Source organism: Erpetoichthys calabaricus, chromosome 1 (genome assembly GCF_900747795.2).
Source record: "Erpetoichthys calabaricus chromosome 1, fErpCal1.3, whole genome shotgun sequence".
NCBI lineage: Eukaryota > Metazoa > Chordata > Cladistia > Polypteriformes > Polypteridae > Erpetoichthys > Erpetoichthys calabaricus.
Genome location: NC_041394.2, coordinates 274248263 through 274267197, shown reverse-complemented (window position 1 = coordinate 274267197; position 18935 = coordinate 274248263). Strand labels below are relative to the sequence as shown.

General features: G+C 36.7%; 1 protein-coding gene across 1 annotated transcript in view; it reads left to right on the top strand.

Annotated features, from left to right (window-relative positions):
- Positions 1-18342, top strand: part of arsa (arylsulfatase A) — a 32804-nt gene extending 14462 nt beyond the window's left edge. Inside the window, exons 3-8 of the mRNA XM_028815258.2 lie at positions 5241-5459; positions 5939-6108; positions 7777-7901; positions 9359-9486; positions 13103-13205; positions 13982-18342. Of these exons, the coding sequence (XP_028671091.1) occupies positions 5241-5459; positions 5939-6108; positions 7777-7901; positions 9359-9486; positions 13103-13205; positions 13982-14289 (1053 nt within the window). The 3' untranslated portion in view covers positions 14290-18342. The remainder of the gene's footprint in view (positions 1-5240; positions 5460-5938; positions 6109-7776; positions 7902-9358; positions 9487-13102; positions 13206-13981) is intronic.
- The last annotated feature ends 593 nt before the right edge of the window (positions 18343-18935 follow it).

Here is an 18935-nt window from a genome sequence, read left to right as displayed (position 1 = left end):
GTGAAGTTTCTAATGCTTGTAACAGGTTCAACTTCCCTGGTCAGTTTATATGTAGAGTTTGCACATTCTCTCAATACAAATCCTTTGTGGGTTTTTCTTGGTAAACTCTTCATTTCTTCTTCCTACCCAAATTGTCATTTCTTAATCAGACCAGTGCATGTCTGTGAATGTTGTCTGCAATAATGTGTTGCCATGTCTAGTGTCAGTTTCTGCCGGGATAAGCTCCGACTTCCTGGGACCAGAAATTATTTATTTATTTATTTTATTTATTTATAAAGCACTTTAAAAACAACCTCAAGGCTGACCAAAGTGCTGTACAAAGAAAAACAACACATAAGAACTGAAGAGATTCTTAATAGAAAGCATAAAAAGTATAAAAATAGCCAACATATTATACAGGGTTAAAAGCCAGAGAGTAAAAATGTGTTTTTAAATAGGATTTAAAGACAGCTAGCGAAGGAGCCTGCCTAATGTGCAACGGCAAATCGTTCCAGAGTTTTGGGGCTGCAACTGAAAAAGCTCGATCACCTCGGAGTTTGCATCGGACCTGAGAGAGCGAGATGGTACGTAAGGGTGCAGCAGTTCCAGCAAATAAGAGGGGCACACCCATTAAAAGATTTAAAAACAAATACAAGGATCTTAAAATGGATTCGAAAACGAATTGGAAGCCAGTGGAGGGAAGCCAAAATTAGGGTAACATGCTCATGCTTTCTTGTGCCAGTTAAAAATCGAGCAGCAGCGTTTTGCACCAGCTGTAGGTGAGCCATGGAGGCCTGGCTAATTCCAAAAAGAAGCGCATTGCAGTAATCTAGATGAGATGACTTCTGTTTTGTTCTCATTAAAATTTAATGCCATCCAACTCCTTATGTCAATAAGGCAATCAAGCAGGGGCTGGACAGAACATGGACCTTGGCGCTTCAGAGGGAAATACACCTGACAGTCATCTGCATAAAGATGAAAGGGAATACCGTGTTTCCAAAAAATAGCGCCAAGTGGCAGCAGGTACAAGGAGAACAGAAGAGGTCCCAGGATGGAGCCCTGTGGTACCCCCCAGGGAAGGGCAACAGAGGTGGAAGTAAAATCATCAATACTGACACAAAAACTTCTATCTGAAAGATAGGACCTAAACCATTGGAGAGCTAAAACTGTGATGCCCACCCACTGCTCCAGCCTAGAGATGAGGACCTCATGGTCTATCGTGTCAAATGCAGCTGTTAAATCCAAAAGCATGAGTAGTACACAGTCACCAGAGTCCACTGTCAAAAGAATATCATTAAAAACCCTTAACAGAGAGGACTCAGTGCTGTGGTGAGTTTTAAACCCAGACTGGAACACTTGCACAATTGCATGTTCGTCCGGAAAGGACTTCAGTTGAGTATAGATGACTTTTTCCAAGAGTTTGGACAAAAACGGTAGCTTGGAAATAGGCCTAAAGTTAGACATAACAGAGTGGTCCAGACCTGTTTTTTTCAGCAGTGGTTGCACGACAGCATGTTTAAAATGTTTAGGCACCACACTAGAGGTTAAACTACTATTAATAATAGTAAGAATAGAAGGACCCAAGGTAGAAAAGACCTCCTTAAGAAGTCGAGGAGGAACAACATCAAGGGGGGAGCCAGATGGCTTCATACTGAAAACCAGCTGCTTTAAAAAGAACAAAGTGACAGGCTCGAAGTGGTCAAACACAGCCAAACAGGATATTAAAATGGATGGATCATGAGAAGGTGGTGAAATGAGGGCCCTAGTGCTTACAACCTTCTTCAAGAAAAAGTAAAGAAATTTATCGCAAGTTTCCCTAGAAGCTTCCAGAAAGACAGGTTCATGAACATTAAGTACAGAATGCAATGTGTTAAAAAGTACATGGGGGTTGTGAGAGTTAGACCCAATAACTTCAGAAAAAAATTTTGATCTTGCAGCTTTCAAAACTTTCTGATAACGCAACCAACTTTCTCTCAATATTTCAAAAGAAACCTGCAACCTGTCCTTTTTCCACCTCCACGCAGCTGTCCTGCACTGCCGTCTATATGCACGGGTATTAGCATTTAACCATGGCTCGGAGCAGGGCTTTAGTTTCCTGTTTTTTAATGGTGCCACAAAGTCCAAAGCAGTTTGGCAAGCAGAATTAAATTGAAGTGTTAGCTCCTCAGTATTGGAGGACACCGAGGGCTGTGAGGTCACTTCATAATTAAAAACAGCAGAAAACTGAGCAGTAGTGGAAGATTTAAGAGCACGGCAGCGCCGAACAGGTGCATACGGTTTAGTAAATTGACAGAGAGGAACAAAATCAAATAAAACGGGCATATGGTCTGAAAATACTGCATCACCAATTTCCAGATTAAGAACAGATACACCACGAGAAAAGACAAGATCCAGCATATGCCCACATTCCTGAGTGGGACCAGTTACAGACTGAATTAGACTAAAAGAATCCATTAAATCTAAAAAGTCCTTCACCAAATGCTTCTCAGTACAACAGACATGAATATTAAAATCCCCAACAATTAAAACTTGGTCATATTTTGGCATAAATTCTGCCAAGAAGTCAGAAAAGTCACTTATAAAATCCTTATTATACTTTGGTGGACGATAAACCACAGCGCAAAACAGCACAGGAGAACGACCCAATAATATAATTAGATTATAATAATAAATTAGATTAAGGAGGTTTGAGAATGTTAAGTTATGTCAGCCATTTTCTCATTTCTGAAACCAAGAGAATTACTATAGACTGAATCTGACCATGTGCAATAGGGAGAAATGCATGTCACACTTCAAATTAAAATGTATTATGTCTCAAGAGGTATTTATATCACAAGTTATACACATTACATAGTAGTAACAACTTATCCTGCAATGTGGATATGGTAATAATAAAAGTGTTTTCTTTCGAATGTTCATATTGTGTAAACAGGATGGAAAATTTTAGTTGCAAGGTGATTCTGTAGTTTTGTGCATATGAAAATCTGTTATTTCCAAAAGTGTGAAGAGAGTGTATACATAAGAAAAATATGACCTTTCCTTATGCTAACTAGTCTGCAGGTATACCCTCCTTCCTGAGCGTATCTGCCACAATTAATGTATTCACCTACTGTACATTTTTTGTTTGACAGAATAGCACATTGCCTCATCCTGAAGGCAGTAAATTTTATAAATGTTTTTCCTTCTCCTTCTCCGTCTTTTTTTGTGTCATTCATACCCCCTTTCATTTCTTTCACCTTCATTTGCATTTTAATTATCAAGTTTCTCAAATCCTTTAATACTGAAACCTTGTCTGTATAAACATTTGTGTTGTGCTCTAACGGTGTCATGTACCTGACTGGTGCTGATGTTGGAATTGTGGACGAAAAAGACAAATGAGTCCCAGGTTTGCTTTTCTAAGGTGCTCAAGGAGAGTCCTTACTACTGGCCTGTCAAATTTAGTCACACCAGCAGCTCAGCTATAGGATTGACCAATGTTGCATGTATAGTGTACTGGGGTCTCATTTATCAAACTGTGTGTGGATTTGAGCATGAAAATATGATTACTCTAAAAAATAAACATAAGATTTATAAAACCTAGCATACATCTATTCAGATGCAATTTACATTTATAAAGCACAATCAACTTGTAAATGTGCATGCATGAATGTGCCTTTAACTCCACCCGGTTGCCAACCTGGAACAACCATACATGGACTATGCTAATCAACCCTGTACTGTACATATACAGTCATGGTGCTGCAGACCTTCATTGGCTGGTTGAGCATCCTGCCTTCTGATGAATTGTGCTTCTTTTTGCAGTTGAGTGCGGCATTGTAGCAACTCTCTTCTGTGCCAAGGGTGTCGGAAAGGCGCCAGTGTCTGAGCAGGCACACATTATCACCTGGAACATGTAATGGCAATATCGCCATTTTAGTATAGGCCATATGAAAAACTGAGGGTTCAGCCAATTACCTTACCAGCAAGCCAGCCAAAACATATATCACTATCAGCAAGTCATCTGACAAAGCTACTTTGCCTTAAAATAAACAAATCATGGATTCACCCAGGCCACCGAGCCATGATGTTTGTCAGTCTCATCTTGCCATCACAGATGACTTGGACATTAACAGAATGCATCTGCTTATAGTTAACAAAAGCAACTTCATTCTCACTAGGTGCTCTTATTGTAGTATCAGTAGTAAAGTTCTTCAATTACATTAGGAAATGTTATGTTTTATCTATATACACCCACACCAAATGAAAACTGAATGTAGCTCCTTGTTGTTGTTTGGTTAATGTCATGATGGAGTGAATCTTGGCTGATATATTGCTGACCTGTTGACCAGTTTCATGAGAAGCAAAAACTGATATGCAATATTAACTGACAGAAACCCAAAAAAGTTCTTCAGTGCAAAAACACAGCATTGGCCTGCTTAAAAGTGAACTAAAATAGAGTCTGTACATCACAATTATGACTTTTGAGGTGTAGTATGTTTGGGATGTCTATGCACATTATAATAATGGCTTAGTAATATGATTTATTTTGCACAAAAGTCGTCATTTACATGGTTTGGCTACATTTCCCTACTTTATCAAGGGTGTCATCATTTCACTGTTTCTCCGAAATGTGGTTCAGAGTTGCTGTAAATATACGTTAAATTTTATTTTATAAATCCTTACTTGGAAAGCTGCATTGCAAGGCTTTTATTGTCGTACATGAGTTTTATAAATGTGACCCCTGGATGGGTTCTGTGGCAAGTGAAGTGTTAGGCCCATCACCTGAATTACCTTTTAGCAACCCATTTCATGTCAGTGTTTTTGGCGTTGATGATTCTTTACAAGTTTATTGCTTTGAGGTCATACTGTGCTCTTTGCTTTAGGAATCCTGACCCTGAAATAGTGGGAGAGGAGAACTCTCTCAATTGCCAATGCTTGTTAAACGAACATGTTGAAGTTAACATAATATATTTCAAAGCCTATGTTTGTTAATTGGTCTGTGGCCTTTAATTTAAAAACAAACTGGTTATTTATACTTATTTGTGTTGTAGATATCACTCTGTCTCTTACATTTAGAATAAATAAGAATGATACATATTTTACTTGGTCATCTGCAAGCTTTACCCACTCTTTATATAATAATCACCAATATATGTGATTTTCATGATTAATCTTGTATTTCTTTCCATATCTCAACAAGCTGTATATATGCAATTATATATATAATTTCATGTCTGTTCCCAATTAATTAAGAACCATTTTGCTTTTTTATTTCCTTTAAGGGTCCCTGCCAGAGTCTGACCTGTTTTCCTCCAGACATCAAGTGCTATGGAATGTGTGACCAGGGCGTAGTCCCACTACCCTTGCTATTAGATGACAAGATAATACAACAGCCTGTTTACTTTCCTGAACTTGTGCCTCAGTACAACAAGTTTGCATCTGACTTTATCACCCTCTCTGCAAAGCACGATCAACCATTCTTTCTCTACTATGCATCAGATGTATGTATTTAAGTCCTTTTTGGTACTGTGTAGTGTAACTTTTAATAATTTTTCTAGCATTTCTTTTATAAGCAATTTCACCGATTAGTAATGCTGTGACCCCTCCCCCCAATCATTTTTCTATCAACCATTAATATTTAATGTAATTTTACCCCAAATTAGGAGTTGTTGTATTACATAACTCCAACAGCCAACATTTCTGTCATCTTTCTATTTCTATAACAATTTTGCCATTTTAGGAAAGTATGAAATCTGCATAAGCCTGTCTAAGTAAATTACAGCCTTTTCTTTTTTTTTTTTTTTTTTTGCTTTAGTCAATTTTTTTCAGTGCTGTTTTTAGTATATAAGGAAAGATGGTCATCACTGTAATTCTGTTATTCTGTAATAAAATGACAGAATAAAATTACCATTTCTACTTATTGAATCAATTGGTAAATTTCCGATTATTAAATCCTTTTCTCCTGCAATTTTCTTCCCAGCACACCCACTACCCTCAATTTGCAAGCATTAAAACAACTGGGAAGTCATTAAGGGGACCATTTGGCGATGCACTAATGGAATTTGACAATTCTGTAGGGATCATTATGAAAACGCTGAAAGATAATAACATTCTTAACAACACATTTGTTTTCTTCACCAGTGATAATGGGTAATGTATTTTTTATTTGTATATCTACATTCATATTCTGATCAACTTATGCAGTTCATGTTTGTAAGGACCTGGAATCTATTGATAGGAACCCTTCCAGGACAGAATGTCAGTAAAAAAAAATGGCGTGCATAAACACAAAACATATTGATTCAGCCAATTGGTATGTTTTGTTATTTAGTTTCAGATGGTCAGTACAAAGCATTACTACTGTATATCTACACATCACTTACTTGAACTGTGTCCATCTTAGCTTTTAATATTTGTGATAGGGGTGTTGGTGATCAGGGGGGTTAAAGACCAAAAGGGGTGGCATAGAAGTGGAGCAGAGCACTGAGCAATAGGGCAGTGAAGTTGTTAACGCATAAAGGCAATGTGAGAAGACCATAACTGCAAGCTGGGGAAATAGTTAGAATCGCCTATGCAAAGAAGACAATATGGAAGTATGGGCAGAAGAATGCAGTGTTTCACCACAATAGCAGCAGTTGGCAGGCACACTTGACCTTTAACAAATCAATAGAGAGTAGCACACATGCTTATGAACAATGGGAGCTGGGACCATGTTGTCATTGTAAGAGATGGTGCTGGCAGGAGTAGAGATCATATAGTAAAAGGAGTTATTTGTTGCGACCTATATAATGTGGCTTTGGGGATGGTCTGAGGGACAATAATCATAGTGTCCTGTCCATTTACATTGGGCAAGAGCAGATTTTATGGGGTGTTGAAATGTATAGCTTTATAAATTATAAGGTCAGTTTTGAAATTAAATAAGCAATCAGTGTGAATCAATGGTTTAATGCACATAGATAATTAAGGTACACTATACCTAAAATCTTGTAAAAGGAGTACCGTTAACTGTGTCAGCCTTTGACATTAGTGCATCTGCTGGTAAGATTTGACACACACATATTCTAGTTCATCACAATCATATGTGCAGACAGTAATGTCTCAATGTCATTGTCTATTGTTAAATGAGCAGAAGTAGTTTATTGCAAAGGTGTACTGTTAAAACAGAAAAATTTGTACATTGTACAATATTGTTCATTATATAATACATTTGGGAACATTGGTCTAATCAAATTAAAACTGATAAACTAAAACAAAAGAATTGAATGATGAATAGTTCGTTTTTGCTTTTATTCACTACAGTTATTTTTCTTTAGAAGGAGCACTCACAAACTACCTTTGTTTAATAAAAAAATTAAAGTTTCCTATATGCTAGATAATAATTGAAAATTGTATTAAAGAGAAAATAGCTTTATTATTTACCTTAACTCATTTCATTTTCAAAGTAACTCCATGAAATTCATGGTCCCTGTGGGCCGGAGCCTATCCAAAGTAGAAAATAGCAGGGAGTCAGTCCAGCGAGTCCACCATTGAGGACACACACAAACACTCCCATACTAGGGCCAATGTACAACAACAGCATTTATTTATATAGCACATTTTCATACAAAAAGTAGCTCAAAGTGCTTTACATAATGAAGAAAAGAAAAATAAAAGACAAAATACAAAATTAAAATAAGACAACATTAGTTAACATAGAAAGGAGTAAGGTCCGATGGCCAGGGTGGACTGAAAAAAAACTCCAGTGTAGAGTTCTGTTTGTTTTCATTGTTTAACATTTGTCTTGTTTGTCCTTCTTTATTACTTTTCTTTATCTCAAAGGCCTGAACTAATGCGCATGTCTCGTGGTGGAAATGCTGGGCTCCTGAAGTGTGGAAAAGGAACAACATATGAAGGAGGAATAAGAGAACCAGCTATCGCCTACTGGCCAGGAAAAATCCAACCAGGTGTAGCAATTTAACAGTGTTACTTGCTTGCATTAAACTTACAGCCACTCGGCTTTTGTTGTATGAGATATCTTTTATCCTACAAATCTCAACATTCGGTATCTGTTTGGTCAAAGGTATATTTTATGAACTCTTAAAGACCTACAGCTCTTTTGAAAAGAAAAAAAAATCCAATGAATCAAGTAATAATGTTACTGAAACCAAGATGTCTTTACTTATTAGTATATTTAATGTCACTTAAATAAAATACCATTTTCATTTTTTTTTCCTAAACCAAGTCTTCAGAAATGTAGAATCACCTGTGACTAATATTCATTTATTAATTTTCTGAACCCACTTAACCAATAGCACTTAACCCTGCCAGGCAGGGACCACTCATGGACACCCAGACACTTATTCATATAGAGCTGGTTTAGAGCAGCCAGTTATCATAGCATATGTTGTTGTAATATTTGAAAATTCTCAAGAGCATGTTCAAACCTTGAAAATGCTTTGTAGACAATGAGAGGGCTAAGATTCGAACCTAAAAACAATGAAGAAGCAGCAGTGACTAATGCACCACAATGCCTGCAGTGCCTGAATTAAATGACCCCAAAAACAGTTCACTTCGACATAAGTACTTCTTTACTAATCTTATTTAATATTAATAATCATGGGTCACAGACCTTTCATGTTGGAGGTTAGACTGATACGGCTGTAGGAGTCATTTGTTCTAATTAATCATTGAATTACAATGAATATGCTAATCAAATTATGGTAATAGTGGTTCTTATAATTAGCGTGACAGTGTATTTGGCAGACACTTTTATCTAAGGCAGCTTAAAATATCCGGGTATGTTACAGTTGTGTATGTTTTACAGCAGAGGGATAATGTATGATTTACTTATGGTCTTACAGTGATATGGGGTGGGAAGTGAACAAGCAAAACCTTGTCCTGCAATCTCAATTGAACATGTAATTCTCAAGGATGAATTGAATAATATCATTTGGAGTTTGTGCTCTAACACTTCACAATGCTGTAGTATTGTATAACTGAGTGAAAACATCCACACTAAATTACTGTAATCTGCTTGAAGCACAAAAAGATCTGATTTGTGAGGAATGTGGTGGTTATATCATTTTAGTGTTAATGTGTAGAAAAGCCAAGCAAAATGACACCTTTTATTGGCTAACTAAAAAGATTACAGTATGCATGGGAAGCGTTATTGTGATATGTAAGTCATGAGGTGGAGCCAGGGTCAACTCCACCATTAAGGCAAATTCACCTAGAGCGCAGATCATAATGTGGGGAGAAATACAGCCTCACAAGTTAGGTACCAAATAGTCAGTTGGCGCACTGATACTCTTGGCTTAGGGTACAAAAAAACATCTCACCAACACTGGGTGAAGAAAGTAGCCTGTGATATAAATTGACATCTAATTCATTATTTATCTTTTGCTTTTGTTCTTTTTGAAAGGTGTCACACATGAGCTGGCAAGTACTTTAGATCTGCTGCCTACTATTGCAACACTTGTTAAAACAAAGCTTCCCAAAGTACAGCTGGATGGATATGATATGGGAGATATCCTGTTCAGACAAAGCATGGTAAGTACTTCATGAATAATCTGGTTGTTTCAAGATGTTCACAGTATTGTTTTCTGTTAGATATTGTTCAATGGAATAAACTGTTTTTATTTTAAAAATATATATGTATAGAAAAATAATGAAGGGCTTGCACTTCAGACTGCGTGACCTTTTCTCCTCAACGACTACTTCCTAATCTATGAGTACAGAGATACATGAAAGATAAGTTTTTGATCATTTAGTAAAACGAATACAGCAAATGTAATAAAAAAAAGTTAGAGAAAAGAGACATATTTGAGACTTATTATGCAACATTTTCTTAATTAGAATCCAATAATAAAGTTCAAATTAACAGTGTCCTTGGTAGGCCTGACATACCAGTATTCCAAGAGCAAGTTTAAAACTACACTGGATCAACCATTGGCACAATCTAAATGTGTTGCTGCTATCACATATAGGTAGATTTGTAGTCTGTAGTCTGCTCCAAACTGATACCTGGCCAAGTCTGGTAAAAATTAGTGTCATGCTAATAAATGCTACAAGAAGCTTCAAGAAATTAGATTCTACTAATTTAAGCCTCGGTTTGATGTGGCACAGAGGTTATATGGGAAAGGCAGTCAACCCTGTATTTCTGTTTAAACTTTCAGTAGTTCAGGTCCAATGCTTATTAAGCACGTAGCATGCACTCGCTGGCCTTGCACCTGTATTTCTGTATAAAAGCATTCAACACCCTGGATGTGGCTCCTGTAATATTCCTGTGAATTACTCCACAGCAGGCAAGCTTCACTCCCCACTAATCTTAATTTTGTGCAGTTTCATTGCCTGAAGACAGATTCACTTTGTAATCCCTGTTCGTATTACTGTCAAGAGCTGTGCAACATCAGAGCTGATGAAAACGTTTCTTACGAGACGCAATTATTAGGCTAGGAGAAGATGTGTCTCTCTCAGGCCTGTCACTTATGCAAGACATGTCTATATCATATGCAGAGCAACGCTCTGCACTAATGCTGTTGGCACTTGTAATCCTCAGGTGTAACTCTTAAGTGAGATGCATCTGTATAGTTGCCCAAGTGGCGCTCAGGGCTAACGCTTTTATTTCTGTTTTTACAGCCTGAGTGACACTTGGGTGTAATGCTAAGGAGCTTTAAAGAGGCATACCTGGCAAAGTTGCAAAAGAATTTCAATTTGTGAGGCCACAGTAAGCGATAATTTTATGAATAGTGAGCTACCTAAAAGAGTGATGTAAAGAATGAGAAGCCTTGGGCACTCATTGTCTGTGAGTACTTCATTGGCACAATACTGCAAATATGCCTGCGTTTTTCCCATTCACACTAGTGCGTAACATGCTGATCTAGCTGCCTTTCTTCAGCTAGAGCACGCTCCTAATAAACTAGTTGCTCACCTCCAGCTGTAAATGAATGCCTAGCAGCTTTGTTATGCGGCAAGCAAGATTGTTATCTACTTTTATGTTGTGTCCAGCCAATTGGTGATGGACGATATCATTGATAATCAGCTCAACCCTACTCTACACCCAAAAAACCCTAATTTGTAGGCCATTTCTGTACCGTATTTTGTGCAGGAAATGACACCTCAATGATAAAGAGTAAACCAAAAGGTGTCTTCCAGAAAGATGATCAGAAGAACTTGAAGTTGTGTATGTCACAACAAATGAACCCAGGTTTCACCATGTAATGGAATAAGAGGGGTCAAAGTTACTCCTTTTCACAAAAATTTAAAAAAATGGGCAATATAACAACATACTATTTTAAGGTTGCTGATCACGAATATGGTTGTATTTTTAATATTTGATTCTTTACTGGTAGTGCTAGCCCTTTGGGAGCCACTCCTAGAAAGTTAAACATAACCAATTTCAAACTGAAGCATATGTAGTACAGTGATCCCTCGCTATATCGCGCTTCGCCTTTCGCGGCTTCACTCCATCGCGGATTTTATATGTAAGCATATTTAAATATATATCGCGGATTTTTCGCTGCTTCGCGGGTTTCTGCGGACAATAGGTCTTTTAATTTCTGGTACATGCTTCCTCAGTTGGTTTGCCCAGTTGATTTCATACAAGGGACGCTATTGGCAGATGGCTGAAAAGCTATCCAGCTAACTTTCTCTCTCTCTCTCTCTCTCTCTCTCTCTCTCTTGCGCTGACGTAGGGGGGTGTGAGCAGGGGGGCTGTGTGCAGCTGCTTCCTGAAGGACAGGCTGCACGGAGCTTCGCATACTTAAAAGCTCAAAGGGCACGTATTGATTTTTTTTATCTCTCTCTCGCTATCTCTCTCTCTCTCTCTCTCTCTCTCTCTCTCTTCCTGCTCCTGACAGAGGGGGTGTGAGCTGCCGCCTTCAACAGCTTTGTACCGGCGGTGCTTCGCATACTTAAAAGCCAAAAAGCCGTATTGATTTTTTTTTTGACTGCTTGCTTTGCACTCCTTTGAAAAGGAAGATATGTTTGCATTCTTTTAATTGTGAGACAGAACTGTCATCTCTGTCTTGTCATGGAGCACAGTTTAAACTTTTGAAAAAGAGACAAATGTTTGTTTGCAGTGTTTGAATAACGTTCCTGTCTCTCTACAACCTCCTGTGTTTCTGCGCAAATCTGTGACCCAAGCATGACATTCTAAAAATAACCATATAAACATATGGTTTCTACTTCGCGGATTTTCCTATTTCGCGGGTGGCTCTGGAACGCAACCCCCGCGATGGAGGAGGGATTACTGTATTGTTTTAGACAATTTGAAGGTCAGTGATTAGGGATGGATAGAGAGATAAATTATACTTTAATTAACTTTAAATTTTACACAAGCTCTAAAAATAAATGTGATGTTATCCCTTTCCTAGGGATCTAACCATCTATGGACTTGTTTCAGGGGGTGAAAAATGAAAGTGGAACATGATGCAAAACTAGAAAGAACAGCTATGAGAATGGTCAGAAGAGGTGTGAATTGTTATGAAGAGAGAGGAAGAAAAGTGCCTACTTAAGGGAAAGATTTGGTACATAGGTGCAAAAGGAAGAGGGTGATTGAATGAAGAGGTGCACCAAAATTGAAGTGGAAAGGATGAGGTTAAGTGGGAAGCCAAAAGTGTCAGATGATGGAGAGTTGAGTAAAAAGATTTGGGAGTAGCTGACTAACCTGGGTAAACCTGTAAAATGGCCATAAACTGGTGATGATGATGAAAACCCAGTGGTGTTAATGGGCAGCATGTTGCATATGAACTTGATAATTAATTAATGGTAAACATTACCAAACCGACAGAGCTGGACCTTTCATTTTAGGTGAAAACAAGGTTAAGGTGTAATTACAGGAATTAAGATTGGTAAACACTATTGTACACTTCGTTTTACTTTATATTTGATAGCCTTGAAAGTTAGGAACATTTGTGACTGGTTATTTTTTCTACAAATACTGAAGATTATTGTCCCTATGAATGTGCAACTATATTTGAATGAATTCCCAAGTTATCTTGATAAAACATTAAAACAAAAGTGAGCTATTTAGTTAATCTCATTTGTCATTTTGCCTCATTAATAAATTCTGCATTGCATAGCATTTAAAATTCTACTGTCTATGAAAGTATTTTTAACTTGCTTACTGTATTCACAATACACTTGTATACTGTTCTGTGCACAGGGCAAAAGAAAAACCATGTTCTATTATCCGGTTGACCCTAGTGAGAAGCTTAGTGTCTTTGCAGTACGCTATGGAAAGTACAAGGCACATTACTTTACAAGAGGTAAGCAAACAGTCCAAGATAAGCACATCAATGTTTCAGAGTCTTTTTCAGCCATTTATCCAGACATATTAAATGAAGTCTTGGTGTTCATAGCCCAAATTCTGCATTATCAGAGTTCGAGGCCAAGGAGGGGTTCCACTAGGCATCTGAATCAAGCACTCTTTGGGTTACCAAAATGGCACCCCTCACCATTCATATTAGGGTTGAGGTGGGAGAAGTTGATTGCAGAGTGGCTCTATAGACAGATGCCTATTTTGACTAATATATTGACCGTCTCTAGACTCTAATCATAAAATAAAATGTATTAGTATTATTACATAGGTGATGTCGAATTCAGGCGTTAGTCACTGCCTTACAATTCTGACCACCTGAAATTCCTGTGTTTATGTGGAGTTTCCAAGATGTCCCTGATTTTCAGAGATGTTGGGTTCCATTCACATTCCAAAGAAGTGTCCTTTAATTTCAGCATTCACCCATTTTTCTTATACGTACCTACTGTTACTCCCTGAAAGGTCTGATTGAGCTCCAGCCCACCCTAAAAGCTTTGGGTGTAAGGCAGGAACCAACCTCGGAAGTGGTGCCAGGCTATAATCCTATATATGTCATACACACAATCATACCAAGTCAATTTAGAACTGTAATTCTAAAGTAAGGTGAATGATAGAATGGTTGTTGGAGGAGTCTTTTCATCAACTGTACCCTTCTATATTTACAGTATCATTTATCAGAGGATTTTAAAATATGAAGAACTTGTTTTGTATTTTTTATGTTTTCAGGAGCTTCACATAGTGACACAACTCCAGACCATGACTGTCACCTTAGTGCTTTTTTGAAAGCTCATGATCCACCCTTGCTTTTTGACTTGGAGTCTGATCCATCTGAGAACTACAACCTTGTCAACAATGCTTCCATGGCTGAACTTAAGCCTGTCCTAGACATGATCCAACAGGTGAAAGTAGAATTTGAGAAGTCAATGGTGTTTGGTGAGAGCCAAATTGGAAAAGGGATAGACCCAGAATTGGAACCATGTTGTGACCCAGCATGCACTCCAAAGCCTACATGCTGTCAGTGCTCTCCTTTGTAAAGAATGTACAGTATAAGTGAGTAAGCTAGAACTCACAAATGCATTCTGTCAAAGAAACCATTTCAATAAGTGTCTTTAAATGTATCTAATAATAAGAAACACACCATGTGGGTTTCCTTAAATTCAGTCCTGGAGTGCTACTGTGGCTGCAGGTTTTCACTCTGACCGTTTTCTTATTTAGTGACCAGGTTTTGCTGCTAATTAACTCTTTTGCCTTAATTTACGTTGACTTGCTATTTAAGTCTCAGGCCCTTTGTTCCTTAATGTTTGTTTCCTTAATTAACAGCCAAACACAATGAGTTACAAAACGAGCCAACACTTAACTAACTAATCTGTGTCCATCATACACAGTATTTAAAAAAAAAAGAAAGGAGAAGGTCTCAGTAATGTTGTCCACTCACTTCCACAAAATATTTTGACAGTGTTCTTAGAAAAAAGAAAATCAACAGTTTTAGAAATGTCTGCTGTGGCAGAATACAAACATCAACAAGCCATGAAATTAAATAATGGGTTTAATCAACAACAAGAATCAGCTTCTAATTAGGAAACTTAGTTGGTCATCTATTTTCTCACTTCACATCTTGTTATGTTCAACCGGTGTCGCATATTATTTGTTTTGGCAACCCAAAACATTTGTTTTGTTTTTGGTTGCTAATTCCCTCAGTTGTGTTCTTGTAATTTTAGTGGAGAATGTTATACATCATGCAAAATAGGGGCATAATAGAATTCCTTTGTAGTTTTTCTTGGACTCTTTGTTATCTTTCTCTATCATTAATATCTTATCTCTCTTATCTATTACTCTTTATTTTATTTTCAACAACATGCTCTACTTTCATTGATCTGTATTCTAAACACACTTATTCTACTCCAGACTATGTTGAGACATATCTTATCTCTAGAACCCTGGGCACAAGGTAGGAGACAACTTTGAATATAGATTCACACACAAAGCCATATTCTCACTCATACGGGTACAGTTTAGATTTTCCTCTAAACTTAAAATAATGCTTTTGGATTGAATGTTGAATCAATCTCCCCAAGTAGACCCACCAAGTAGAATTACAGTTCACTGTAGGTTACTGATAATTTAATATTTATTAATGTGCATAAATATCAGTAATATTTCTAATTTCTCTTTTAACATCTTGAATTCATGAAGTATACTCTCAAATCTTTAGAACCCTGCTACAACACATTATTATTATTATTAAATATTGTAAAGACCTGAGATGTCATTGCAGTAATGTTAGCAAGTGCATTGAGTTTTATATGAAATTTCTTTTTATAAAAGTGATGACACAAAGATTGTGCTGTTTTTATTGATGTGCAGTTTTAGATAGATAGATACTTTATTAATCCCAAGGGGAAATTCACATACTCCAGCAGCAGCATACTGATAAAGAAAATATTAAAGAGTTATAACAATGCAGGTATACAGACAGACAATGACTTTGAATAATGTTAACATTTATCCCCCCCGGGTGGTATTAAAGAGTCTTTTAAAGATAATAATGAGACAATTTCATATACTATATATTTATTATTTTATTTTGCTGCTTTGTTAACATTGCATCATGGATGGGTACTTCCATTTAGTCAGTAAAAACATACAACTGTTTAATGTAAATTCTATTCAATTGCCAATCACTGTCATTTAAAGTGTAAGCATTTTTATTTATTAACAGTTAACAGTGCAGTCTGTTTCTCAAACACCTTCAGCATACCACATCCTGTTACAAGAGTGTTTTAACAAAACAGTATAGTGGATGTGTCTGATTAAAAAATAATAAACATATTTTTAAATATAATTTAAGTGCATATCATCTATTCTATTTGATTTAGCATTTTATTTTATTGTTGTGCCTCTTAACAAGATGTGTTCAACATAGGAATGTTTAGTATGTTTATTTTGTCAATCTGAATATTGGCCCAGTATTATTTTAGCTTGTTTGCCTTTAAACCTTTATCACCATAGGTTCTAAAAATGATTTCGTTCTGACAAAAAATATTTGTTTAATTGAAATGAAAGCTAATTGTGAAATTTTTACAAATAACTTATATATACATAGTACTATGACTTGAAAAACCATTCTACTTCCATCCCTTCTTTCACATAAATGATTGTCACAACTTGGGGGTTCATCAGTTTGACTGGGAATACAGTATTCAATTGTAAATCAAACACTCTTCTGCCCCAAAAAGAAAGAAAATTATAAACATTTACGACATTAAAATGAAATGTCAACAGTTTGTAAGTATTTGTGGAAAATCTGAACCTGCCTGTAAGACCTCCGTTAGAGGGGAGTATTTATCCTTGATAATTAACTGAGGACAGGTGATTTTCCCCCCATTTACTCCACAGGTGGAGACCTTCAACAAATTGGGTGAGTTTGTCAAATGAACAATGCATTTTACCTGAGAAGGGTTATCCTTACATTTACATTACATTTATTCACTTGGCAGGCACTTTTATTTTATTTATAAAGGAGGTCAACACAATTAGACGAATATCAGTCTGGGAAGTGTTTTGAAATGGGTGTTACAGGACAAGATTACAAAGTTCACAGAAGAGCTCTAAACCAGACAGCACCAGAAGACTTATTAATTAGACAGATATCCGCTGAAAAAGAGTCTTAACACACTTCATAACACAGTGAAGGAATCGGGAGTTTGATGGTGGTGGGCAGTTCATTCTACCAGCTAGTAGCTATGCATGAGAAATCCAGTTTGAGCTTTGATGTCAAGCAGAGATGGCATCACCAGATACCATTCACTAGCACCCCAAAGTGGGCAAGAAAGAGCATAGGACCTCATGAGTGGTGTCAACACATTGATAACTATGTAAGCAAGCATCAAGGATTTAAACTTAATGTACCGGCAGCCAGTATAGAAACCTGAAAAGAGGAATGACATGTGCCTGTCTTGGCAGGTTAAACACAAGACACAATGCTGTATTTTAAATAACCTGCAGGGGATTGTAGTAGTCAAGGCCTGACAAGACCAATGGCTGAACCAGAAGATGTGCTGCATATTCTGTCACATACACTTGACCCTACAGATGTTATAAAGTGAATCTGTATGAACGAGAGACAGTTGCATTGTGGTCAGTGAAGGACAGCAGGTCATTAATCACCATCCCAAGGTTGTGTAACAAATTTACAAAGGGTATAAACACTTTTAACTCACATAATTTTGATTTTTCCTTTTTAGCAAATTGTTAAAAGGTTTCAGTATGTTTCTTGTGGTTTGGCATGATGTATGCTATTTTGTCGATCAGCTGGAAAATTCGTATTTTTATATACTGTATTATAAGTAGCCTCCAAAATGTGGAGTACCTTTCAAGGCATATACTGTACACTCCAGGATACGGTGTTTGAACTCTGCACTGGTCATGGGTTTATGTGGAGTTCGCACCCCTGTGTCTGCATGTTTTGTTGTGTTTTTTTCCCGTGTATTCTGTTTTTTCTCTCACATCCCATAGATTGATTAGCGATTTCAGATTAACTCCTAGCCAGTGTATGTTTGTTAGTGGGCCCTGCAATGGACTAGCACCAACCCAAGGCTGTTTTCTGCTTTAAGGCCCCAGCCAACCTTGAAATGGATAAAGCTAGATAAGGAGAAAAATATAAAACAGGATAAGAGAAATCTTTATAGTTTATCATTTTTATTTCAAGTGAATGTCAAGTTTTTGAAGAATTAAAAAAAAAATAAAATTGGGATAGATTTAACATTGTTTAAATTGTAATGGAATGGTTTGTAATGTTATTGTTGCAATTTTAAAATCTAAAAAATGTAAAGTCTTTTCAGAGGTTATGACTACATCTTCAGAAATGTATATCTTTGTTCCAGTTTGGAAGAAAACGGCATTGGCTGCACATGCAACAGTACAGAGTAAAACTGATTGTTGTCTTTTAAATTGTCAAACTCAAAAATCTATGATTTTTTTTTTAAACTGTTTTCTGTTAAGCATCCATCCATCTGAATGGATGGATGTTTTCTGTTTAATATTTATGATAATGTAAAGTCAAAAGCTTTCTGGAGTATCAATGAATAAATAAAATCATTTTTTTATGGTGTGACTTTCAATGATATCTGTCTGCACAGTTAATATTAAAAATTCATCAGATTGTCTGTAAGTTAACTGTAACCGAGATTATTGTGCCTAACTATGGCAACTACTTGGCTCATCAGAATAGTTTTTTAATTTAAAAAAATCATGCAGCAGTTCAAGACCGTTCTACACTTGATTGTTTTCAGTAGATTGGAAGCTACACTGACCCTGACTCTGTAAATGTGAATTTGATTGCACAAGGATTTTTATTGAAATTCCGTTTTAATCGGTTGCTTTGAGAGTTATGGTAGGTGGAATAAAGAAAGATAAATATGGAAAGAGAAGCCACTGGCATACAGTTGGGTAGCTAGATTAATACCAACTAACAGACGCAGACCGCATGCTGTACACTGGGAAAGTTAGATTAAGACTAACAGTTTCATTTGTTTGTAAGTTTCATTATTTTGTAGATTCCCAGTATTATCCTATAGACACACAAGATGTGCAAATGAAATACATTTTAACAAAATATTTTGTTCACTCTTACCTCATGGTCCTCTTTAATCATGTTTTGGTAAATTGTAAATGTTTTATG